Source organism: Crocodylus siamensis, chromosome 1 (assembly GCF_052110815.1).
Source record: "Crocodylus siamensis isolate JL-2025a chromosome 1, ASM5211081v1, whole genome shotgun sequence".
Classification (NCBI taxonomy): Eukaryota; Metazoa; Chordata; order Crocodylia; family Crocodylidae; genus Crocodylus; species Crocodylus siamensis.
Window position 1 is genome coordinate 111,576,608 of NC_143395.1, and position 27,609 is coordinate 111,604,216.

General features: G+C 42.8%; 1 protein-coding gene across 6 annotated transcripts in view; it reads left to right on the forward strand.

Annotated features, from left to right (window-relative positions):
- The first annotated feature begins 7,985 nt into the window (after positions 1 to 7,985).
- Positions 7,986 to 27,609, forward strand: part of ADGRG6 (adhesion G protein-coupled receptor G6) — a 160,667-nt gene continuing 141,043 nt past the window's right edge. For 3 of the 6 annotated variants that reach the window (XM_090040581.1, XM_090040618.1, XM_090040629.1), the window contains exons 1-2: positions 7,986 to 8,141; positions 15,275 to 15,375. In XM_090040581.1, the coding sequence (XP_089896707.1) occupies positions 8,140 to 8,141; positions 15,275 to 15,375 (103 nt within the window). In that variant the 5' untranslated portion in view covers positions 7,986 to 8,139. The other 3 variants (XM_090040590.1, XM_090040610.1, XM_090040599.1) reach the window with 3 other exon arrangements.

The window sequence follows — 27,609 nt, forward strand, 5'->3', positions numbered from 1 at the left end:
ACCAAAATGCTGGCGTGCATCCATAGATGCTTCTCGAGCAAATCCCGGGACGTCATTCTCCCCTTGTACTCAGCCTTGGTGAGGCCGCAGCTGGAGTACTGCATCCAGTTTTGGGCTCCACAATTCAAAAAGGATGTGGAGAAGCTTGAGAGAGTCCAGAGGAGAGCCACGCGCATGATCAGAGGTCAGGAAAACAGATCTTACAATGACAGGCTGAGAGCCATGGGACTCTTTAGCCTGGAAAAGCGCAGGCTCAGGGGTGATCTGATGGCCACCTATAAGTTTATCAGGGGTGACCACCAGGATCTGGGGGAACATCTGTTCACCAGAGCGCCCCAAGGGATGACAAGGTCGAACGGTCACAAACTCCTGCAAGACCGTTTCAGGCTGGACATAAGGAAGAATTTCTTTACTGTCCGAGCCCCCAAGGTCTGGAACAGTCTGCCATCAGAGGTGGTTCAAGCACCTACATTGAACACCTTCAAGAGTAAATTGGATGCTTATCTTGCTGGGATCCTATGACCCCAGCTGACTTCCTGCCCTTTGGGCAGGGGGCTGGACTCGATGATCTCCCGAGGTCCCTTCCAGCCCTAATGTCTATGAAATCTATGAAACACCAGGACATGTGTAGATGGTGACACTTCACTGTGCAGCCAATTAGTCAACTCTGCAGTCAAGCGCGTGTAGATGCAGCCAATGTTACTGAAAAGTTTGGTTCTAAAAATGGATGGAGATTTACTGGCTTTTATCCTTTCCAAACTAGTTTTTTCCATCTTTAGTTACTTTTCTGATCAGGATAGTTTCAAAGGATCAGCTGGTGGCCACTCAGAAATAGACTTTGGGGCCTTCTGCTTTAGCCACATTTCTGCAGCTTGAAAATGGCCAAGTCTGACAACAAGGAGGAGGGACCAGTTCACATAGAGTGCTGATATGCTTGTTTACAGTCCCTGTTTTGGGCTAGGCTGGCACCACCAGTCCCTTTTTCTTTCTAGTTTTTCCATATGACTTTTTCCCCACCAACTACCACAAGTTTTTCTGCACATATCTAAGATGGCATGCAACAATGCACTGGTACACAAGATTGCACCATCCTTCTGTTCCCACATCTGGCAACACTCATGCAGATAATAAAATCTTACAACATAAAATATGTTTCTTGAACATATTGGACATTCTCCAAATTAGTTGGAGGATTGGAACCTGGACATCCTCCAAATTAGTTTGCCTCACAGGTTGGTTGGTCAACACTTTATTTGCAGTTATAGGCTCCATAGCCTTTTGTGAAGTATGCTGTCTCAAGCCCCAACATAAGGTGTATTCCACATAATTTTATCAGAACAATCTAGCAAGTACACTTAATAGCATTTTTATGAAGCATTTAATCTACTACAAAGCATAGCATCAACAGCAGGTAAACTCTCTTGGGGGGAACATGTTGTAGCATCCACTTTCATATATGTGAAAATGTACAGAGATAGTGAGACTCCTCTGAAGCATGAGGCTGAGACTAGTAAACCTCTACCATTCAAACAATCACTTCGAAACTATTTATTTTACACTGCACTTCATGCATCAATGCTAGGCAACCAAAATAGAATTTAAGGCACAAGTAGTGCACACAAGTGAACTTGTCATACTTTTCAACATGGATAGCTATGATCTTTACTCCTACAGCATTTCATGGAGAACAATTCTGGGCAATAATATCCTTGAATGTCTTGCAGGCTTCCTTTCAACCTTCTCTGCTTCCTGGCCAGACAACCCTAACACTGCAGGGTGTGTTGCTGATCTACCTGCAGAAGGGCATGTACAGTTGTTAAGCTGTCCCCTCCAACATCTTCTGTTTCCTGCAGTGCAACTCTTAAAGTCTTTCAGAGGCCTCATATTCAAGATCAGCAACAAATCTCTATTCACTTATTATTCTGATATCCCAGGAAAGTATGCAAGGAGCTTACTGCATTAGGGTTCCAAGGCATAGGAGGTGTTAAGTGGAAAAATGCATACCATCTCTATGGTGAGCTATTACAGAAAGAGGCCACGAAGAACAGCATCTCAAACCCGGAGGGAAAATTATTTTCTCTTTGCTTTTGCAGAAATGGAGCAATTAACTGCCTGTTACGTTCCCCACCTTTTACAGTCCCTGAACTGAGAAGACCCTTACGGAAAGGTCCCTTCCCAAACAACCAAATCCAGGCACCTCTGCAGGAGCAGAAGAGGAAGACAAAGTAGATATCTGGTTAACTTGCCAGAGCCTCCAAGAAGTGAAGCCAGACAGATCTGGAATGGAAGGAGAAAAACTGGGTGCCAACCAAGCATAACTTTGCCATAGCTTGGGGGACTGTAGGAAAAATTCAATGACAGCTCCTAGAGATGAGGAAAATGCTTTTCTTGAAAGATGCAATAGGAGGGGTCTTTCTTTTCAGAAACACAAAACTCTGAAGCAATTCCTGAATTACAGCCCTGGAGAATGCTGCATACTGAAAAGAGCAGTTCACACCATGGGCACTAAGTCCAGCTCTAGTTCAAGGCAAAGTAAACAGCAGCTTCTCAGAGCCTATTTTTGTACTTTGAATCCTAACTAGTAGCTTTCTAGCACAGTGTTTCAATGTGCAGTTACCAGGATAGTGACCATGCAAAAAGTCCAAAGCTACAAATGCTTCTAAGTTGTAAAGGCCAACCATGTGTCACACATTTGCAAATGTTTGCTTTTGAATTTGTGGATAAGCTTATTTATTTTTTTAAGCTTCTGGCATTTGTTGTGTTGTTGTTGGTTCAGTTATTTGTACTTTTACAAAGCTGTATACAAAATTTTGGCATTTGAATTTTATTTCTTTTTTTTTTAAATATACATTTTAGGTCTATTAAAATGTGGTTTATAACATTTTATGGATGTTTTGAAACAGAAGTGCCACAAAACACTTTCCAAACATAAAAGTGAAATTGCCAGCCTAAAAGCCTTCATTAAATTTGTCATGAATATTCACAGAATACTTCATGAAATATTCCCTGACATTCCTATAAAATATTGACACATCCATACAATAATATACAAAGCATGGAAAACATCCAAAAATTCTGACTTTAAAAATACTCATGCACTGTTTTATGAAATATTTCGTGAGACTGCTTGAAGGATTCATGCTTTATTTCATGAAACATTGTCTCCGTGTCCGACAGCATTCATTTCTTATAGTTTGCAGTATTGGAAATTTTGTAGCAGTATTTATGAAATGTTACACATAGCATAAAGAACACAGTGCAACCACAAGTTTAATAAAACAGCTAAACTAATAAAATAATCAACCCTTATCACCAATATACTGAAGGCATCCCAAACCACGTGCTTTTTAAAATACTATCGTGTTGAAGAAGGCTGATCAGAGCACTGGGCCCAGTCCTTTGGCAGACCTGCCAAACCTTGATGAGGCTCTCTCCCTTGTTCTCACAAATACTTTGCAAAACACTACTGTCATCCTGCAGCTGCTTAGGGAAAGGTTAAATTTTTCCTTTTCTAGGATCCAAGTTTCCAGAAAAAGGCTTCATCAGCCAGGAAAATAGAATATAAATTGGGTCTCCCAGAATTACCAGGGGAATGTCAACACCACATTTGCACTGGGAAGTAATATCTTTCTTTTTTGTTAAATGAGTTTAAGTTTATAATGATTCTAGCATCATGCAAGTTTCCAAGATACCCAACACCAACCTGCCATAGTGATCAAACAAGACTGGGAAAATACCCCTTTCTATTAATGACTATAGATGCCTGAAAAAGTGAGGAGCAAGTTCCATTTATTGTCTCCATGAAAGCTGGAAATAATTGCCCACCCCTGCCTTATACCTTCAGTGGAGGTATCATCTTAATGGCAGCACATACGTGCAACACAAGAGCTCTATCAGTTGATCTGCTCACCTCAATTTGGTTAGTGGCCAATAGCAAGCAGGAATGATGAGTTACCAGATGACAATAGTCAATATTTCTGCATGCGCAAGGGAAGTCTCTCAATTTCTTGCTGCAGCAGCTCTATACAGATCTTCTAAAAACTGACTTGCCATCCTGAAATTTTGTAGCCACCTTTGATCATCCAAGACCTGCAGCAGAAGTACTAGTCACCAGCTAGTGCTTCCCCTCCCCACCCCCCCACCAAGCCCAGAATTGGTGCTGCACTACTTGAAATTGACTCAAGAAAAGTTTCCCTATAAGATGATGTTGTCTTTGCCTTCTCTTCCTGGTACAGCACCTAATTCCAAAACTGTTGGCTGAAAAGCTGCTTGCTTATTCAGTGACAGACTTGCAAAGATGATGCCACCCAGTGGCAAATTGACAGATATATCTCCATAAGCCTCTGTGTAGTTGTGATACTCAGTGTTAGCTAGCCAAAAAGATGGATTGTGTTTATAATGGGAGACAAATCATGGAAATTTGTGAATTTGACCTCAAGTCCCCGCATTTTAGTCACTTCCACAATGTGCTGTGAGAAAAACTTTATCCTAACGATGGCCCAGCAGTAGGGTGGCCATCATAGACGGCATTCTGGTTTTCGCTACTCTGTCCTCTATCCTCTATCAACATGAAACCCAATGCCTTTATGCCCTCTATTTTTCTTTTCAAGAGAAAACTAGAGGGCATAAAGGCGTGGGGTTTTGTATCAATAGAGGACAGAGAACGAACATACTGTCCTCTATGATGGCCACCCTACCCAGCAGTGAGACAAAGCACCATGAGATCCTCTCAAAACATTGAATTCTTTTAATAGGGAAAATTGATTTTGGACTACATTATGACTATAGCTGGTTATGTGGACCAGGGCTATTCTGAACCACCTAATTCTCACTTGTTACTGTGCCCCTCTTCAGCAGCACATGGAAGCAAGCTTTTATGTTTTAACATGAGGTGTTTGACATTGGTCATGGGTTTTTAGTTGCAGCCATGTTGGTCTGAAGACATAGGCAGGCAAGGTTCTTCTAGTAGATGTGATGTCTTTTATTAAAGTAGTTGGGGAAAAGTTCTTGGCAAGCTTTCGGGCACAATCACCTTTCTTCAGGCTTAGGGAGTCTCTGCTGGTCTGAGACGCCAAGGAATGAGAGAAGCTAAAAGTGTGGCAGGATGTCAGTGAGAATTTAAATAGGTAGAAATTAGAAAGGCAAAAGGTAAAGCAAGGGAGGGAAGAAAGCAGGGGTGGGGAACCAAAGGGAAACATTACAGTGATAGAATGCAAGGTGAAAAAGAAGCTGTCTGTGAAAAAGGAAATAGCTGGGAATCAGGAAAACAGGAATGAGAGAAGCTAAAAGTGTGACAGGATGTCAGTGAAAATATAAAAAGGTAAAAATTAGAAAAACAAAAGGTAAAGCAGGGAAGGAAAGGGGGAGGGCAGGGAAAAAGGCTGAAGGGAAACACTACTAATACAAGGTAAAAAAGAGGCTCCCAAAAAAAAAGGAAATGGTTGGAAATCAGAAAGACAAAGGGCAGAAAAGTCAGGGAAGGGAGGGGAGAAAAGGTGTGGGACAAGAAGAATGTAAGAGGTCAGGTCAGGCAGGTACCTGGTGAATCAGATGCGAGGCGGGCTGTAATGTGTCATAAATCCAATGTCTATATTGAGTCCATGATTTTTAGTACCCAGTACATTTATGAAGTAGAGTTTGTAGGTTTGTCTACAAAAAGTGTTTTGTAAGTTCCCTTTGAGGATTAGAACTGAGAGATTGGAGAGGAAGTGATTGTCTTGTGAGAAGTGTGCCCCCACAGGTAACTGGGTATTCCTGTCTTTGTTTCTGCACTATACAGTTAAATATATAATTATAGTGATCTTTTGTTTTTCACACACCAAAAAAATCTGCTTACTTTTATAATGGCTGTTGCATACATATAGATTTTTAGGCCAAATATTATGTCATATCTTTTTTCCCCACTGATACTTCTGCATGTCAAAAGCCAGTTGGCAGATGTGAAAATTTCAGGCTACTTTTGTGACCTTGCATTTCTCTGGGTTCCGCATACCATTAGCACTCAGTGTTTTCACAACCAACTGCAGTCTTACAATCACGCCTAGTTTTTAATTATTCAAAACAACTTAGTGTCATCACCAAACATTGCAAACTACTGTCCTACAGATCACTAATATGTGCCCCTGGAGCATTGGTGCAGCAAGAGGATGTCTTTGGGGCAGTGCCTGATACTTGTTTTTTCTCTGAGGTGGGAAGTGTTCTTCAGGGTTGTTTTCCCACATCATAGGGTATGATCGTGGAAGAGTGCTGTGGTGCATTTCCTAGGGCTACATACTCCCCTGGGTAGTGTGGTAGGGTGTGTTCAGCAGCTGTGTGCTGTGGGAATATGGTTGTCCTTGGTGTGCCTGTCTGTGCACTGTGATGTGCACTCATGGAGTTGTGTATGGTGATGTTTGTCCTAGGAGCGTGTGTACCTCTGGAGCAGTGGGTGTCTCTCCAACACAGCATTTGCTCCAGGGTGTTGTGTCCCAGGGACAGTGTGTTGTGGTGGTGGTATGTGTGTGTCCCTGGGGCAGTGTGTGATGGTGGCGGTGGTGTCTGTCCTCAGAGGACATGTGTCCCTGGGCCTGTGGACGATGTGTGTGTGTGTGTGTGTGTGTGCTTAGAGCAGTGCAGTGGTGATGGTGTGTGTGTGTGGAGTACATATGTTTCTCAGGCAGTATGTGGTGGTGTCTGTGTCTGAGGGATGTGTGTCACTGGGGTAGTGTGTTATGAAGACATGGAAGTGTGTGACTGGGACAGTGTGGTGGTAATGGTGATGGAGCGTGTATGTCTCTGGGGCAGTGTGTGATGACAGTGTGTCTGGAACATATGTATATGTGGTAGTGGCAGTGTGTGGTGGTGGCAGTGGTGCGTGGGTGTATCTAGAGCAGGTGTGTCCCTGGCGCTGTGTGGTGGTGGGGTATGTGTGTGTTTGTATCCCTGGAGATATGCATCCCTGAGGCAGTGTGTGATGATAGTGTGCCTGGAGCACACATATCCCTGGGAGAGTTTGTAGCAGTGGTGTTTGTGTGTGGAAGTGTATGTCCCTGGGCAATGTGTAACAGTGGCAGTGGTGTGTGTGTGTGTCTGGAGCAGGTGTGCCTCTGGGGCAGTGTATGGTGGTGGTAGTGTGTGTGTGTCCTGGGGGATGTATCCCTCTGAGGCAGCGTGGTGTAACAATGGTGTCTGGAACACGTGTACCCCTGGGGCAGTGTGTAGTGTTGGTGTGCGTCTCACGGGGATGTATCTCCCTGGCACAGTGTGTGGTGCTGGCACTAATGTGTGTATGTGTGCATGTGTACCTGGAGCAAGTGTGTCTCTAGGGCTGTGTGGTGGTCATGTGTGCATGCATGTATCTGGAGCAGGTGTGTCCCCGGAGCTGTGTGAGGTTGTTGGTGGCACTGGTGTGTGTATCCATGTCCTGGGGGATGTGTCTCCCTGGGCCAGTGTGTGATGATGGGAGTCACGTGCAGTGGTGGCACTGGTGTGTGTGTGTGTCCCCCCATGGGGCAGTGTGAGACAATGGTGTGTCAGGAACACATGTACCCCCTGGGCAGTGTGCGGTGTTCGTGTGCATCCAGGGTGGTGGGGGGTGCATCCCTCTGGCGCGGTGTGTGATGGTGGCACGTGTGTGTGGAGCAGGAGTGTCCCTAGGGCTGGGCGGCGGACGTGTGCACGCAGGGAGCTGGAGCAGGTGTGTCCGTGGGGCCGCGTGCAGTGGTGGCACCGGTGTGTGTGTCCTGGGGGATATGATGCCCCTGGGGCAGTGTGCGACAACGGGGGCCGCGTGCAGTGTGGGGAGACGCCCCCCCCCTCCCCCCGGGGCAGTGTGTGAGCATGGTGTGTGTGGCCCTGGGGCAGTGCGTAGTCCAGGGGGGATGCATCTCCCTGGGGCAGCGTGTGCTGGTGGCGCGAGTGTGCGAGTGCGTCCCTGGGGCAGCGGGCGGTGGTGGCGGCACGGGCGTGTCCCGGGAGTGCCCGGAGCACGCGTGTCGGGGCGGCGGGCGGGGGCGGGAGCGGGCGGCGGGCTCCCGCCCTGCGCCACCGGGGCTCCCGCTGCCTCCGAGCCGCGCATTCCTGTGCGGCCGGGGCCCGGCTAGGCGGGGGCGGCGGGCGAGCCCTCAGGGAGGATGAGCCCAGCAGCCCACTAATGCCAGCATGTAAGTGCCCGCTCCCCGCGCTCGGATTCCTCTGAAGGGGCAGGGTCTTTTCCTACGCCCCCCTCCAGCTGGTGGGGAGCGAAACGGCGCCGCTCGTCCGGGGCCAGACGCACAGGACCCCCCGCCGGTGAGCAGTCATGCACGCTCTCCAAGCCTGCCCTGTGCAGCGCGCTTTTCAGGCAAAGCCGCCGCCCCCCAGCCCGGTCCCTTGAGCGGCCTCTTGCTCGGGACCCCGAGAGAAGATCGCTCGTGGTGTCGCGGCTGCCTTCCTAGCACGTCCCTCCGGAGGTAGGAGCTCTCCTTTCCTTTCCCCACCACCGCCCGCAGGGTCCTCTCCTCCTGGGCGGGCACGGACCTCGCGGCGGGGTCTGGCGGCGCCGGGGAGGTCCGCTGCGAGCAGCGGGCGCGCCACAGCAGCCGGGCCCGGCCCGCGAGGTGCCGGGGGGAGAGGGAGGACGGGCAGGCAGCGACGCGAGAGTTTCGAGTCCCACCACGTCTCTTTTGTACCCCGGTCTCCTGCTCCCGTGAGCTGGGTTCTTGAGAGCGAGACTGACAGGCAGAGAGAGGGTGTGAGAGTGACAGAGAGAGACACAGAGCGGGTGAGAGAGTGACAGAGAGACAGAGAAAGACAGAGAGAGGGTGAGAGAGTGACAGAGAAAGACAGAGAGAGGGTGAGAGAGAGAGTGAGACAGAAAGACTGAGTGAGAGGCAGGCAGTGAGACGTACAAAGAGACAGAGAGACTGAGAGAGAGACTTTAAAGAGAGAGCCAGCGAGCAGTTCCAGCTTGATCCTAGCCACTGTCTTTCATCATCTGGCCGGGCCAGGGATTTGCCCTTCGGTATTGTAACCAACTCATTCATGGGCATGTTTCCAAGTGGGCTTTTCCTTTGCTGACACGTTCATCCTAAAAATCCGCTGGAACTGGAGCCGCTGCAGCACATTTGCACATGGTGATACAGAGCCTAGGACTGGAAGCAAAGGAAAGCACCAAGAGAAGGGGAAAAATAGATTTTACACCTCAAGGTAAAGTAATATGGCCTAAGGAACAAATGCTGGGCTACTATACAGTGCTACAGGGGTTGTCGTGTCCAGCAGGTTAGTAGCATGCCACACCCAGAAAAACGGGATTTTAAAGGGAAAACCGAGGTGAAGCATTTTCAATTAAAATTCACTTGGTCAGAATCTGTACTCAGGCAAGAGGAAGGCATTTTCAAGTTGGATCTTTGGCTGGCTCCTCTTTAAGAAGGATGTTATATAGAGAGGCATCCTACAAAGCAAGGGTCAAGTGGCAGTGTCTAACTAGCAATTCAAGAAGTTAGCAGCATAAGATTGCTTAAAAAGTACCATTTTGTTAGTGTACCTTAAAATAGTTGTCTTGCACTTGTTGCCTTATAATGCTGGAGTAATTAAGGATGAAAAACTTTTATTTAATAATTTACATGAGATCTGTTATGAAATTGATGTTATCTTCTGTTTAAAAATTAAACTGTCAGCAACATTTCCCTCCCTGCCCCCGTCTTAACAGTTAAAGACATGCCAATGATCAAAGAATATCATGGCAATATGCCTAGGGCAAAATCTACTGGAGGGAACTGTGCCAAGGTTTTAAACAAGGAGTACGCAAAGAGATCTCACATGTGTTGCAGGTCATTCATAACTAAACCATAGGTTATTGGATTATTTAGGAGTAATATGTATTTTCCCACTGAGTTTTGTGCTTCCAAAAATATGCCAATGTTCCTTTAGCTGGGTCTTGTACATACAGTGAGGGATTTGGTAGTTAGATTTAGCACTAATAGCACTAAATTGGTCTTGAACCATGGTTATGTCACCATTCCATTTATGGTTTAGATAAATTACATGACTATTTTGCTCTTTCAGACTGAATTGTGAATAAGACCATTGTCTCCTGCATCATAGGAAATGGAACTAGCTATGGGCTGGAGAGAATTTGTAGCTAGAGGGTTTAACTGACCATACTGCAGAGTGCCTAATATTAATGCCTTACTGCCATTTCACACAAAATCTGTTAATGTTCTTATTAACTTTTGCAAGGCACCATTTGTTATTTCACAGAGCATTTACATCTGCCAGGGAATGCAGTTGTTAACAAAGTTGTAATATATAATATTATGTAATATGTAACTAAACGAAGTTACACCCAACTATAATGGGAGTATATCTACAAGAAGATTACTGATAGTAGTCAAACCCACCAGATAACACCCTGTTTCAGGTTTGTTGAAATCCCACGTTGATTTGCTTGGGGTTGACTGCATATGATTAGATGAAGGTAGAATTGTGTTCACCGTTCAGAAGTTTTTTTCAGTTTACAAGGCAGACCCCACTGAGCTCATGTTCCCAACTTCAGTGTTATAGACTGAACTGGTCTGCAACTCCTCTCTGAAACAGAGTTGTCATATGGGGGTTTTTTGCAATTTTAATATTTACTTAATTCCTTGGGAGTTTTGCTATGTTGCTATTCCAACAATGATGAATATTAAATGACAAAATACAGTGCTTTTTGTTCTTTAAAATGTGGATATAAATTTAGAAGGGGTATTCTCGCCACGCAAGACCATTTGCAACCATTCATATGACCCCTTTCACAAGCTATAAAAAATGTATGACTAAGATATGTCTTAATTTGCATACTGAGTTATTCATTCAGATACAATCACTGTTGCATACACAGTTTCTTGGGCCATTTTGGGCAATTCTGGATTTTAATAAATATTAATAATCAGTAAAATCAACATTTCAATACATGCATTGATATTATGTTAACATTCAAATTTAGCAGTTACTTAGAACTTTAAATCTTTAAAGCTCTTTATAAACATTTTTGGGCCTATAATTTGCCTTCAATTCTTACTGTATTTCACAACTGCTTTGTAATTAGGCAAGTCAGAAGAAATAGCTGAAATAAGTAGTTCCTTCTATGCTGAAGTCAGCTGTGGTGTACTGTCCCTTAAGATTTGTTCTTCAAACAATGATGTAGCTACATCTTGGAAGATCTGTCAGCAGTCAAGTTTCATAGAATCAAATTCCAGTTTTGGCAGGTCCTCATATAAGGTCTCCGGTACATGCAAGCAAGGCATCTTCTCACTCATTGTGTTTAGCAATCTGCCAGATTTCATGGTTGGTAACATGGATTGTTAACTGTCTCCTACAGGAAACAGTTCTGATTCATGTGTTTGTATCAATGAATGGAGGTATTAAGGTGGCAAACTCCAAGAACATAGTTCTTGCAGTCCACTTCTTTGGTCAGTATTTTATTTTGTTTCAATGAGCTCTTCTTTCTTTCACCTGATACGAGGAAGTGTTTAGGAATTCACAGTATACAAGCTGTATATTCTCTATTGCCCTTAAACAATAGGGAATGTAAGTGAGAAGATAAGTATGTTAATAATTCTTTCAAGGGAGAGAAACATGCATTTATATCTCAAGGATATAATTGTCTGACCATTTCTTTGGGAAGAAAGGTTCTATGTTCATTCCATTTTGTCTCGTTCTTGGTTCAGATTATGCATTTCAGCCAAACTTCTGTTGTTACTTACGTGAGGTCTTGGCATCTTTCTTTGCATAAAGTTTTAACATGGCTGAAGATTAGCAGTTGAATTATAAATTAGCACAATTGGGCTCCAGGTTGTAGTCATTAGTACAACAACCACAACAACAATAAAAAAATAAGTTTTAGAGTATAGTTTGGTCAGTTTCAAAGGAAGGAGAATCACGTGTCTTTTAGAAGGAGGAGTGTAGAGTGTAGCTGTCTTGATCTAAGGACATAGGCACACAAGGTTCTTTGGGTAAATCTGATATCTTGTATTAGACCGAAAGATAACAAATTTACCCAGAGAACCTTGTCTGCCTTTTTAGAAGTAGGTAAACTTTAGAAGAAATGGCGTCTTGCATTTAGTGCAGAATTAGACACTAGAATTGTATTGTTTTTACAGTGTGGCATTGTACCAATGACATTCTATATGTAGCAGTTTCTCCATCTGTAAAATTGGAATAAAATGTAATTTAGTCCATGACAGCTTCAAGAGTATTAATGGTTGTAATGGCACATTGCAGATGTGCAGATACTATGCCTGGGATGCAGACAATTACAGATTTCTCTTCAGTTGAGCAAAATTGAACTGATTGTTCAACAGCTTGATAACTCTTTAAAAAGTTTATTATCAAATACAGCCCAAGAACTCAGCAACCCCTCGTACGAATGGGAATCTGGACATCAGGTTAACACCAATTTTACCTAATGAGTGGCTGCTGTTAAAAAGTCAGTATCTAATTTATCTATAATAGCAATATCTTTCTGGTTTTGGAATAAGATATATCATGGTACTACTGTTTATAGTATAGACTGGTAAAGGTTGAGTTTTAAGTGTGCCACTATGTGTATATGTTTCTGTTGCTTCAGGAGGACAGCTTTTCACCAAAGACAACTTTGAAGGTATTTGCAGATTTAAGAAAATTATTTATTGAATACTTACAGTTCCTAAAGTCTCAGCCTTCTGCTTTCTGAGATGTTGACAGGGACTTACTGAGTTGAAAGACAATAACACTGTTGTTTGATAATCTAGTTATTTTGCTGTGTCTGGCTTCCTCAAAGAGATTCTTGTATTTCAGAGCCCTGAATGTGCTGCTCTTGTCTTTAACACTTGCTGTCTTTAAAGAACTAGATTAGTGATTCACAATCAGAGTGCCATGGCACCCTGAGGTGCCTTGAAATCCTTTCAAGGGTGCCGCAAGGTACCAGGCAATGTTAGCCCTGTTATTTGTGCAAATGTGATTCACTGGATGAAACCAGAAATTTCAAACAAGAATCCACCCTGTTAAAAACATTTTGATTTCTTGTGGTGTTTCTGAGTTTGCAGTAGAATATTTTACATAGTCAAAGAATGAGAGAAAACTAAGAGCCAGCATTTTCCAAGGAGTGTCTTGAACCTAAAGAGGTTGAGAACCACTGAACTAAACATTTTTGTAGTCTGATACTTATGTTGAGAATATTTCTGAGAAAAATCTTCCCAGTCACAACAGCTGATTTGCATGAAATGCCATTTACTTGGGTATGTGGTATCTGGTCTAGGGGCTTGGTTTAAAGAACTAATACTTTCTAAACTGTAGTATTAGTTGTGGGTTTTACCCAGTATGTTGTTTTGCTGCACTCTTTTAGGCTTGATTGGACATATCTACATGTTCATTAATACACTTTTGCTAATGCACATTAAATTTCGTACCTCTGGGCACCTATACACTAGCATGGAGGCTCCTCCAATGCACTGGAATTCCAGCGCATTGGAGCAGACTCATTTAATCAAGTCTGTTGGATCATGGCAGTTACTGCACTCCAGCATCTTCCTGCATCCTGTGTATCAGAGTCCCCGTGCTTAAAAATGGTGGTGGGGGTGCTTGAACTAAAGCTTTTCAAATTAACATTAGTTCAAGTGCTCCCCCCCATTTATAAGTGCGGGCACGCTGATACACAAGATGTGGCAGTGCTTTAAAGCGACTCTCAGAGCTGTTTTAATTAAAGCGCTGCCCCCCACAGAGCATGTGTAAAAGTGCCCTCCATTGTGAGGAATGAGAAAAAGGTGCATTTGCCTATTTTAATGTGCATTAGTAAAAGCGTACATTTTTTGTGACACTTTAATGTGAATTAAAACAAGCTAATGTGCATTAAAACACATTTATAGATGTGCCCACTGTGTTTAAATGTAGTACTTTAGGAACTAGTAGGATCTTGTAGTATGTAAAGTTTCAAATTTATCCCCACCTTTCTCTAGGAGTTCCAGAGGAATAATATAGTGAACAAATTTCTCAGCTTAAACAAGTGACATTTTTATGATGTGTGGATGAACTGTTTTATTATTTACTTTCACTCATCTTCCTCATATTTGCATCCTAAGAAATGGCACTGAAAGTTGACTCTGCTTGACACTATTATTCCTTTCTGTCTCTCTGTTGCATGAAGATAATCTCTATTTGAGTTTTAAAATTTGTTATGAAAGCAAATCAGGTTGCTACTGTGACAGACATTTCTGTGTAATGACATTTTTTCATGACTCCTAGTTCCTTGTTCTTGTAGTGCTATCTTCCTTTTGTTTCCAATGCAAGTAGACAGTTTGTCACTGGACATGAGCTAATGGCAGAGAATAGGATAGGAAAGAATTGGTCAATATAATGTTTGAGCTGTATTTCGCTATTGGTTCTTTGCTGTTGGTTGTTAATAAGTTGTTGCACAAACATGAGAAAGTAATGTAGTAGGTCACCGTTCATTTTAGTTCCATGGTTATGAATCATAGTTAAAGTTGTGAGTGTGTTACTTTTCAACCCTATTTTTTCTTTCTCTATTTCCTTCCACTATACTTAAAGCTAGAATAGTTTAGATTAACCTGATAATTGTCATAAGCATTTTGAAAGCAAAGGAGATTTTATCTGCAAAATATGAATAAAAATGGCAAAAGTATTGATTATTTTTTTATTCTATTAAATAGCAAGAATCTAATTGACTTTAGTTATAGAAGGATTGGGCTCCTGATTTTTATGCACAGAAAAAGTTACTTTTCAATTAGAGCTGTCAATTACCATTCAATTAATATACCAAGGATGCAATAAATGTACCAAGGATGCAGCTATTTATACATTAGCATAAATACATGGGGAAAAAAAAACAGTTAAAGGAAGATAAGTAAGTAATCAAATATTACACCCATGCAGAACATCTATAACACATGCACACATGGCAAAATATCACACTGAAGAATCCAAAAAGAACCTTAACTCTGTCCTGTGTTCCTGCCCAGGATCTTACAGCCACAGTCCTGACCACATACCTCTTAAACTTAACACTGTAGCCCACATTTAAAATAAGGGCTACAAAATCTCATCAACCACCCCACCCACGCCTCATGGAGTCAATCACGATCGGACTTGTAGCTTGTCTGCCTCTCATGGGGCAGACACCCCCAACTCATTGTCTTAAACTCCACATAAAGAACAGTGATATTTCTCTTTAAAAGCAAGACTAGGCAATTCCATATTTTTCAGCTAGTCATTTAATAATAGAAATAGCTTAATGTTTTGGCTGTTTAAAATTTCCCTAAATTATTGCCTTCTTTATTCACAGGATGTCCCATGTGAATGAAATGTGGTGTTATCATTGGAAATGGAGGCTTCAGAACTTTCTGTACTTGTTTACTATATACATTATATGGATGCAGCAGTCAGGTAAGGTAGCAAACTGCCCCCTCTTTCAAATAAAATATGTACATTCCTACTGAGTAAGGTATATACTTATGTATGACTATATTACATTCGCTTTAATATTTAGATTACAGTGATCCACTATAATTATTAGCTGAATTCTTTTTACATTATGTTTTGCTTTGTATTACTGTTAAGTTTTCCCTTAACTGCTTTTGAAAAAAGCATTTCAGTCATTTCTTCTACCTATTGGAAACATTGTTTCTGAGTTATTTGCTTGCCTCATTTCTTTTTGCTTCTAAGTGCTTGTATTGTCTTCTGAATATTTTTTTTCCATTTAATTTTATGGTTTCTATGGAAATAACATAAATGCTTTTAGTATTTTACAGTCAGTTTTCCAAGAATCTGAGTGTGTGTGTGTGTGTTTATGTATGCACATGTGCACAAAATGTTTAATGACTTTCACATCATGGAAAGATATTATTAAAACTAAAAATTAAACAAAATATTATTAAGAATGTTAAACAGTTAACAATAGGGGTGCACCGATATAGATTTTGGGGGCCGATACTGATAGCAGATTTTTTAAGGAGGCATATTGGCCGATAGTGATCTGATTTCTGATATATAGCCCTGCAGCTTGAAGAGCTGTGTCCAGCTGGTAAGTCTGTTGTGATGGAAGGGGAGGGAGGAGGGAAGGGGCTTGGGGGGCAGATCAAGGTCCCTGCAGCGAGGGAGGAGTTGGGCTGGGGCAGGTGCTGCCCAGCTGAGGTGGAGCAGGTCATGGGACAGAGCTGCAGCTTGTTTGTAGGATGCGGGGGGGGTGGTTTCTGCTAATGCGTGCACCCCGAGATGGCATGGGGTGGCATGCCTTCAGATCTGTGTGGGGTGGGCTGCAGCTGCATGCTGGGGGTGCATTGGGCTCTTCCCAGCAGGACTGAGCCAGGCTGTGCTTGGGGCAGGTGGTGGCAGTGCTGAGAGGGGGGGTTACAGCCATCCCAGAGTTCACTGTAGCCCCCCCACTATTCCCCATCCCAGTGCCGCTGTTGCCCACCCTGAGAACAGCCAAGGCCCAATGTGCCACATGCACACACACACACACACCAGGAAGAGCCCAGTGCAGCCCCAGCCCTAACCTGCAGTGGCACCCCACCCTGCCTGTGCCCCACACAGATCCAGAGGCACAGCCCCCCCCCATGCCATTCTGGGGCATGTGCAGTGATGGGAGCTTCCCCCCTTGTAGCCCCTGGACAAGCTGTGCCTCCAGCTAGGCAGCACCTGGCCTAGTCCCAGTCCCATTCCCTCCCTCACCACAGGGACCTTGATCTTCCCCCCGTGCCCCTTCCCTACCCCCTCCGCTTCCACCACAACAGACTTACTAGCTACATGCAGCTGTCCCAAGCTGCCAGGCTGTGCTCTTCACTACCTATGTGCTGCACTGTGGCTGTGCACAAGCACAGACATTTATCAGCCAAATTATCAGCATGTGCACCTCCTGAGCATGGCAGTGCACCCCCTACAAAAAGGTGCCGCAGATAGGGCGCCTGCAGGCAGTCGCCACTTGCCACCCTGCTGCTGACACCACCAGTGGCATCCGTGGGCAGTCAGCAATCCGCGCTGGCCACTGATGATGCTGCCGGTGGTGCCTGTGGGTGGTCACTGACCCCTGGTCAGCACTTGCCACCCCCCGCCCCCTTTGCTGCTGACAGTGCTGGCAGTGTCTGCAGGAGCTCCCTGCTCACCACTGCCACCACACTCCTGCTGCTGCCATGCCCCATCCCCCCCAACCACTGGGGGCACAGGTCATTTATGATTGGTCACATCAGTCAATTTTCTTTATATCGGTGCCAATCTGATATTGGACTGCTATATTGGTGCACCTCTAGTTAACAGAATGTTAAATGTTATGCAGGCAATTTGAATGATAAAAAATATCTTCCGAAATCCATTTGTATGTAGAATTATCTGATACTGTCCAGGGAATGTAATTAAAAACTTAGCATTTTTCCATGTGTATTAACCCTTGAGTGTAGAGTGTTGTAGTATATTGAGATTGTTTTCTGTAAGAAAATGAACTAGAGATTTGATTTACTAAATTATCTTTTCCTATCCACTAGAGTACAAAGTATTTTAGGAGTTCCAGCTGCCTTGCTGGAAAAATCTCTGGAGTTCACCTTACTGTTCTTGAGAATAAGAAAATGTTGAAGTAGATGGTAGTGTCTAGGTAATTTTATATCAAATGAACCCTTTTCCTTCTTACTGACTTCTCATTGGAAAGAGCAAACAAAATCTTCAGAATAGGGATGGAGTATATAGATATTCTGTTTTCTTAATGAAAAATAGAATCTACATTTTGAGCTAGTGTCTCAGCTGTGGTTGACTAATGCTGAGATCTTTGCATCATCCTCAACCATCCTCAGCCACTGGTCCTTCATGTAAAATAAGTCAACTGAGGCTGTTTTAATCTGCACACTGCTAGAGGTCCTTATGCTGGCTATTCTAGGATGTGGTGACACAAAGATGTCCCTGTTGGTTGAATGGAGCTACATCGAAGCCAAAACAGTGGTTCTGCATATCTTCAAATTTCATTCTTTGCAAGTTGCTATATGTTAGTAACCAGCTACTAACAGTAGGGCTGCTTTGTGCATGTAGAATGGCAAAACTAGCCAAAATTTCCCAGATAATATTAGGTGTTTAATAAAAGACATGATCTGATACTTGTTGACTCTATAACACTAGGAGAGTTTAGGAGGTTTTAGAATGGTCTGGGCTTGATTCTTCACAGCCTTGAGCAAAAATAGGTCTAGTGATGAGTTACCACATAGGCAGGTAGATGGAATAGACAACTATGTTTGCTGAGCTGTGAATACATCGCAAGTAAACTTTGTTGTTAACACTCCATTGAAATGAAAATGAGACATTTATACTTTGAGTGATGCATTGTTTCAGCATATCTATCTGTAAACCCTTGGGTTTTCATTTTGTAAGATGCCCTGGCAACTCACGCTCATGTGTCTTTTTCATGAACATTAAGACATAAATTATAAACTACAGCTGCAAAACATACTGCCTTTGTACTTTTTAAAAGAGCAAGGCAGACTAAGCAGGAAACACCAGTCCTTCTAGTGTGGTAAAGGTTATCTTTGTATCACATTTTTCTTAGAAAGGAAGTCAAAGAGTTTGGAGTCTTAGGGCATCAATAATTTTGTTGGCAGTTTAAATATTACTGAAGATACAATATAAATATGATAAAATCTGACACTCAGACAGCTTCACTTGTGTGTTATAACCTCAGAAAGCTAGTGGGTGTTTTTTAACTTTGCCAAGCAGACATTATAGGGATGAGAAAGATGAAAACCATTAGATGCACTTATAAATTATCCACAGGACCATTCATCAAGAAAAAAAATAATAATTTATGCTCTGACATGGAGAAGTTGCAAGCATAATTTTACAGTGGGAGTTTAACCAGCATAAAAAATACAGCATCAGGCCTGCTTTCTTAAAAACATCTCAAGGGAGGAATTACACATCAGCAAACCTAGGAGAGCAGCAGAATTGTCTCCAAGTAGAGTGTTTATTCAGAATTTTCTGTGATGTGTCAGCAGCCATTTAAGGTGAACAGCTTCCTTTGGTGAATTAGCCAGTTAAATATGACAAGACAGAAAGGCAAGTAAAATAATCTAGTAGTTCTCAAAATTTTTAGACTCAAGACGCCCCTTGTTTGACTCAAGGTACCTTTTCAGAAAATGCTAGCTCTTTCTTTTCAGTTATTTTTTGACTAGAGAAAACTAATAGAGCGATTTTTTCTGTTGCAAGGAACTCAGAAAGACCACCACAGGTCAGAATGTTTTTAACACTATGAACTTCTATTTGAAATCTCTGAGTTTATCTTGTGAATCATGGTTGTGCATATAGTGTTAACAGTGTTATCAATATCATTATGTACCACCCCATGGCATCCTTGAAGGGATCTCAGTGCACCCCAGAGTGCTGTGATACCCAGCTTGAGAATCACAAACTTTGTGTTTTAGCCACATGTAGGCCAGGTCAAAAGCTTATAGAAGGCAGTGGAAAGACTCCCGTCGATTTCATAATTCTTTGATTCAGGCCCTTTAAAAATATGAGCCAGATTCTCAGCTGGTATAAACTGTCTTAGTTCCGCTACTTTCTAACTATGACAGTTTACATTAGTGGGGAATCTGTCACCATGTTTTTACAACTGGGATGAACAACAGTATATTTCCATTTCTATTATATTATGCAAGGCTGTCAGTTTAAAATAATCAAATAAAAGTGTATTGTTCTGTAATAAGGACAGTTGGTTAACTTTCTCTGAAAAATTAATGTTTTATTTAAAAATGGGGAGGAAAAAGAAACAACCAACAGCACTCATGGGCAACAGCCAAGAAGCTCAAAATGTACATTAAAAAAAATTAGAAGGCATAAAAATGCACTTTTAAAGTAAGAATGATCTTAAGAATAATGTCCAGCTAGGCTTTGATGTTGATATAGAAGTGTTGTGCATTCAACCTAATGAAACACCTAATTTTTCAGTATTCAGTGGCTGTGTCTACACGAGATACCGACTATGCAGCAGCCCAGTACTCCTGAGCAGTAGTGTTACTTGTCAACAACTGTGACGTGATGCTAGTGTGCAGGCTACTGCACAATAGCATCACGAAAAATATGTTTATTGGCGCTATTGCATAGAACTTGGGTTAATGCACAATCATTTAGCACTTGTTAGTAGCTGTTCTTTAGTACAGATCAGAATGTTATCTTAAAAATTTTACCCTGTCTGATATTCACAACCTTGAATACAGCTCAAGATTAATTCTACACAGTATGTAGAAAAGCACTTCCAACATTAAACCAAAGATACATGTCCACAGAAGTCAATTAGTGTTATAACTGTTTTATACTATATCCACTACTACTGATGTCAGGAAAACTGCTGAGCATGAAGCTGAAATCACAGCCATTCTATGGTATTGTCTGTACTGAATCCTACAGCCATCCTTCTGTTGACTTCATCTGGCATTTTGAGTAATCCCCAAGTGCTTTCGGAAGCAAGATGTCATATGGTATTACAAGTAGTTGTCAGTAATCTAAATAGTGGAATCCTGCCTTGAAGGTTACTTTCTTCTCTTCAAAGTGAATATTTAAAATGAAGATTTATGTGACTGCTTTGTTATTCCTCAAGGGAAGGAAAAAGGACTCTTGAAGGTCTTTCTTTCCCATTACATGAATGCAGGATGTGGCAAAGGAAGAGTTGGGAAATGGGTCTACAGGAGCTAGGAGATAGGTCAGGGAAATAAAGGAGCCACCAATGTGTAAACTGGCCGAGTGCTCAGCTCAGTTATGGAAAGTAGGAGCCAGATCTGTCGTATTTGGGATATCAGAATGAGTACAGATAAAGGTTGGATTTGGATGCCCCCTTATTCATGGATGTGAGCAGGTCAAGGAGTATATGTCATCCAATGTCTAGGAGCCGAGTGGGAGTCATTTGGAGGTGAGAGAACAAGGCAGGAGGCAAGCAGGACTGTGTGTACTAACATGGAGAAGCAGTCTCATGCCACTACTGTGAAAACTGATTCAGTTTTATCTACAGCATGCCTTTCGTGCTTACACAACTCAGGAAGCATGTATTTGCCACTGCCTGGCCCAAACAAGGGCCAAAGATCCTATCACCCAGTGAGAGGTGAAATAAATGCAAGCAGATTTTCTTATCTTTCTTCTGCCTGCTGTGTGTATGCTAAGGATTGAAGTGCCAAGGCATTATTCAAATCACTCAGTGTAATCCTAGGTATACGGCTGAAAGGCAGGAAACATTTTTATAACATTATTACTGATACTTTGTGAAATTCTCTCATGGCATCACTGGGGTGGGGATGGGTGTGTAAGCATTATTATGGATATTATGTGTATCTGAAAATGGCGTGCATGCTCATGAGTCACACACATTTCTGAGTACTTCAAAAAGTTGTGAAACCTAAGAAGTATTAAAGAACTGTTTGTTTTCCTCCTGGCTAAAGAAAGGGTATCTAGTCTTTCAACTCCTTTACCTACCTTCTGTGTATGTGTATGTGTGTGTGTGTGTGTGTGTGTGTGTGAAGGAACTTGAGATATAAGAACAAAAGAAACTGAATTCTAATCTAATAATCCTAAAACCCTTTCATTTTCTCCTTTTCCCCACCAGTTTCCTTTATATTACTTTAATGTAATCAAAAGCAATTTCAAAATAAACAGTGAATGCTGTATTTGTTTAGCATCCAGATTTCTGCTGATTTGAGGCAAGCCCAGAGAACTTTTATAATAATCATTGTTTTAGAAGAAAGATCCAAGTTGCCTCTTTTGCATATTTCTGACTTCACAAGTAGCTATATCCCTAATCTAACTTCGCAGCTGCTTCACAATATGGAAGTAAACAGCTGCTGGATTGAGTTGTGCAGGAACCTTTCAATCATTACTTCTCTTAATTTTTTTCAACTAGAAATTTTTGACCATGCTGTTTATTATCTGCCTTGAAGTGTTTTGAGTCATTAGCCATAACAATATTATCATAAAAGCTTGGTGTCCCTTCCCCTCACCCATGTTTGATATGCAGCTGTCACCAGATAGTAGGATGTAGTCAAACACCACTGAAAATTATGAGTTGAGTAGAAATTGGCAGCACCTGGTCTGTGGTGCCTTCTAATTCTTTTGTTTCTTCATACTTGCAGAAATAAGGTTTTTCTATAAATAAACCAAGAGATGAAAGCATCAGTCAGGAAGGATAGTAATATTTTTGAAGCACCTGCTGAAAATTGTACTCTTGAATAAAGGTCATCTGTTAATTTTATGAAATATGGTTCAAGGAACATTTATGTGTGTATATAAGGGAGGGAGAGAGACAAGGGCCACACTACCTCCTATAAAATAATTTGCCCAACTTAAATGAATAGTAATAAAAGAGAATGTAATAACTATCAGGGTATCTTCCTACTGTGCACAACTGCTGCTAAACTAATTCCTCTTATAGGTGCAAGAAATTGTGGGAAATTCTTGAACCAGTGTGTGTTCAATAAAGATAGACTGATTTGTGATAAGATAGTTTCAATGAGATTATAGCTGGAAAAGAAATTGGAAGTTGTGAAAGATGTGCATATAGTTTACACAGACTCCATCAAAGCTTATGCTAGTATTAGAAAAATGTCACTATTGTCAATGGTGCGGTTTGGAATTCTCTGCAAAATGGTGAACCTTACTAAGATGTGTATGGCAAGATCTGCCTAGTAAAAGAGGAAATGGAAATTGCACAAAAGAATACAGAGATCATAGAGTCAAAAGTCCAAGAGGTCAATCTTACTATTAATGTCAGCAAGACTAAGTACATGCTCCCATCCAGATATAAATCTCAAGGTCATAGGAAGATAAGGATAGGGAATGAGAATGTGGAAAAGTTAGAAAAAAATAAATAGGTACAATAAATATTTATCTCCAGTGGAAGACAAAGAAAATGATTAGGGATCTGAGGCACATGACTTATGCGGAGAGGCTGAAGGAACTGGATTTATTTAGTCTGGAGAAGAGAAGACTGAAGGGAGATTTAATAGCAGCCTTCAACTACCTGAAGGGTGGTTCCAAAGGGGATAGAGCTAAATTGTTCTTAATGGTGGCAGATGACAGAACAAGAATCAATGGTCTCAAGTTGCAGCAAGAGACATTTACTTTAGATATTAGGAGTGACTTTCTTCCTAGGAGGGTAGTAAAGCACTGGAACAGGTTACCCAGAAAGGCTGTGGAATCTCTATCCTTGGAGGTTTTTAAGACCCAGCTAGACAAGCCCTGGCTGGATTGATCTAGTTGGGGATTGTCCTGTTTTGAGCAGGGGGTTGGACTAGATGACCTCCTGAGGTCCCTTCCAGACCTAATTTTCTATGATTCTGTAGTTCTAATAATAACTGATGACAGTCAGATAACCAAAGAAATCAGGGCAAGGATTTACAATGCCAGTATGTCTGAGCCTGAATTAAAAAAAATGGGATCAAGAAAATTTCAAGAAACCTTTAAATCCAACTTTATAGTAAAATTATTCAACCTGGATTTTTATACAGATGTAGATCCTAGACACTGACAAGGGCAATTGGAAAAAGACTGCAAGTTTTTGAAAACAAAATGCTATGGAAAATATTTGGTAAAATACAAGAAAATGGAGTATGGAGGAGAAGACATAATCAAGAACTTGTGGACCTTTACAAAAGACCTGAGCTAGGGACAGATATTACACATAAACCAGTTTAAGTGATCAGAAACTGGTTTAAACCTGTAACAGAACAGATGTTCAGTGCACATAAACCAGTTTGAAAATGGCTGAAACCGGTTTGAGATAAACCTGGCTGAATGTAGTATTAGACTTAGTGATTTGGCTCAATTGGTTTATGCAATGTCTCTCCCAGACACCTTACTGGTTTAAGATAAATCAGAGTCCCCCAGCATCCCAGCATGCTCTTGGGCTGGGCAAGGCCTTCTGCTCCACAGCAGGGTTGGCCCCTTCCCTCTGCATTTGCCCAGCTTCTCTGTGCTAAGCAGGCATTTATTCCCCATCACCCCTCTGCTTTACACAGACACCTCAGCATTAGCTACAGACCACATGCTGGCTACAGTCCGTGCTGTGGGAGAGACTAAGGCAGACAGGCTTTTTTTTGGAGCTACTCAACAGGTCTGATCACTTAATATCCTTCCTTGGAAACACTTTTTGAGAAGAACTGTTTGCTCCCCTCCCTCCCCCTCACCACTCTCTGCTAAGCATAAGTTCTCCCCTCTGCCTTGCTGAGAGGTGTCTGTGTATTAGCCAGCAGACCACATGGTGGGTCTATGCCGAATCAACAGATAGCTGGTAATGTCTCTCTCTGTTTTTTTAATAGGGCAATACACACTGAGATAAGAGTAATAAACACTGTTATCAGCTCCCCCTTAACCCTCCCCATCGGCTTGCTTGCCTGTCAGTTTGCTGCCGACAGAATACCAAAGCAGGGAGTGAAAGTGGAAAGCTCCATATCATCAGCCATACACTGTACTCCCTCTACCCAACCTTGGTTCAGAGTGCGAGCCCAGGGCTGCAGGCTGGCAACATTCCTGCCCCTTGAGTAGTGGTAAGGAAAAGCCTGGGACTGCAGGCAGGGTGGGGGTTCATACCCCTCCCTAATCAGAGCCCTGTTGAGGCCTGGCCACACTCCCCTCAGGTTAGCTCTGTGGAAGGGCAGGGAGGGCTGCTCTAGCACCCCCTGGGTTCCAACCTGAGCCACTGCAGACATGTGCCTGAGTTTCCTCAGTCCAGAGGGACTGTCTCTATGGTTGGAAAGTGGTTCAGCCTAGCCAGGTTAGACTAACCTGCAAAGGTTGAATGAATTCAGTCTCAGGCGTTCAGAATGTCTGTCCCTAGCCCCAATGTCTTGAACAAGATAAGAGCATACGGCATGAAATGGGCAGAGCATACCATAAGAACTGATTAGAAAAGGCATGCAAGGCTGGTTTTGGAAACTGTGGTGGAGTGTATTAGACCCTGAGGTAGACAAGAGCATAAAAACTGATTTGGAAGAGATAGGCGAAGGTGTGACATGGTGGAAGGTGATTGTGCAAGATAGGTGGAGATGGAAGACTGTAGTTAAAACTGGTACAAGCCCTTGGGCCTGTGAGACCAGGGGGAGAGAAAGAAGGCAGTTCACAGTTTCTCACAAGTTCTCAAACTCTTCAACACCTCTCCTTTTAGATAGAACTTTGTCACAAACCAGAAATTTTAGATAAGGGTAGGATCTCTAGCAACTCTACTAAATTCATGTTAATGCAAATTTCTTAAAGCTGTGTGAATAATTGACTGACAATTAAAATGGCTGATGTTGTGTGACTGTGGCCATTTTAATAAGGCTGATTATTCTTAGAAAGTCAGCATTTATCAATGAGTATCAAGCCTCAGGCCTCCAGGCACTTTTTCACTTGCATATCATTACTCACATGACATCTCCATAGGATTCTGAATCTGGTTATTAAATGGGATAGCTGAAGTGAGTAAAGTTGCACACATGCATGTTCACTGGATAAAGACCTCAGATATCACTGTCTGGTAACAGCATGTATTAGCATTTACTCAGAACCACAACACAGAGGTAGCTGAGATAGTCTATATTTGCCTCTATATGAGCTATACAGAAAATAGATTAAAGCAACTTTTATTTAAAAAACAAACAAACCCCAAATAATGAGAGTAAAGGATTTTTGTTAGTGTTCATTAAGAAACAAACAACAGAAAAATATGTCTAATTATGCTTTTAGACGAGATTCTTTGGGTAGATGTGATATCTTTTATTGGACCAACTAATAGTTGGGGAAATTGTTCTTTGCAAGCTTTTGGGCACAAACACCCTGCTTCAGGCATAGGGAGAGTTTCCTTGTATTCTGTGTTCTGCTGGGTGGAATAGAAGCTAATATGCAAAATGCAGGTCTGTGAAGATGCAGATGTGTGGCAGTGAGGGTCAGAGGGAATGGGAGACAATAGGTATAAGACACGTGGGAGTGGGAACAGAAAGGGAGAATGTTGACCTGGTGATAAAATGTAGCTGGTAAAATGCAGACAGGTTACCTGAGGTTATCAGATGGCAGGCAGGCAGGTTATAGAGTGTGTGGAAGAGCACGGGTTGTGCCTGCCACTCTAAGGGCTTGAGCAGGCTGCAGACCAGCCTGCAAGTGGGAACAGACTCAGTCAAGTGGTCACAGGTAGTCAGGAAGCTACTGACTGGTGTAGGGCTAGGCAGCCAGGGTATAAGACCAGACTCAAGGAGCAAGACTGCCAGTTGCAACTGGGGAGCCAAAGGGTGAACATCTCCCAGCTGAAGTACTGCTGTTCCCAGAACACCTGGAGGTCAAGGGTAGGAACTATGGAGATGGAAAAGGTTCCTGGTCCTGTGGCATGACCTGAAACTACACCCTGCTGGGCTCAGATGGTGTGGTGAAGCTGCCTGTGGCAAGACAGTCTCCAGGAAATGCCAGTCCTGTGCCTCCCTAGTGAAAGGTGAGGATGGAGTGCCTTATAGCCTCAGTCCCCACAACCTGGTGGGTTACCCCAGAGAATGAACATGGTAGGGGTCCAGACATGTCATCAGAAACCTGGAGCCCAAGGGGCGTAAGGCCTAGGAGCCCAGTGAGGGGGCCAAGTAGTGGCCCAATGAAGGGCAGAGAGCAAGTGAGCCCAGTGAGGGCAGAACAGTGGGCCAAGGAGGGGTACCTAGTAACTATGTGGCCCACAAGCTCAGAGAGTGGGGACAGCGTTTGCAGGGGCCCAAGAAGGCAGATCCATATGGGAAAGAGGACTAGCTGCTTGAAAACCTAGCCAGAGAACCTTGACTGGCCTGTGCTGGGGCCAGGACCATGGTGGTCAAAGGGCAAGGATGCCCACTGTGAGGGATGGCCAGAAGCTAGAGGTCTGGAGTCCTGACTGGCCTACAGGTGAGGCCAGGGCCTGTGAGGCCGCAGGTCCTGGTGGGGTACTGAGAGACAAAGGGATCTAGGGAGTTTTGCAGCCCAGGATGATGGTGGAGGTTAGGCTGCCTGAATAGGAAGGATCCAGGTTGGGTCTGAATGTCAGATAGGAACATAGTGGGATGCAGTGTGGAACTAGAAACATATAGTGATGCCATCTGCAAGGCATGGGACATGGTGTAGGGATGGTACAGAGTTACGTATTACGCCCTTGGCATTACATGGGCAGCCTCCTGCCTAGGAACAACTATTTAATTTTTCAGTTACATCAAAGGCATTGCAAGTGAGTTAGGTGGGTGAACTGCCCTCGACATGTGGGTGGCCCAATGTTTGGACTATCCTTAAGACAGCCCCCTGTCACATGTGCCATAAATCCAATGTCTACATTTAGTCCATGATTTTTTTTTTCAGATTTAAGAAAATAAATCACCTGAATAAATAAATGTTCATGCTTAATGTTTCTTGTTTTGCTGTTCTATCAGTTTTTCCTCTGTTCCTCAGATCTGAAATAAAAGTAAAATTGGTTAGGTGGAGACTAAAAATTTTCCATGTAGTTAACAAAAAGAATCTGAGGAATACAAAGACAGATTACAAGGGAAAAACACACCATAATGTGGGAAACCATAGCCCAAAACTTACCCTTACCACCTGTGACTGGTCCACTGCCTGGTGCAGCCTAGTACGTATGTAGAGGATTTAATAAGAAAGGTGGCTAAATGGCTTTGGTCCACTAAGGGCAGG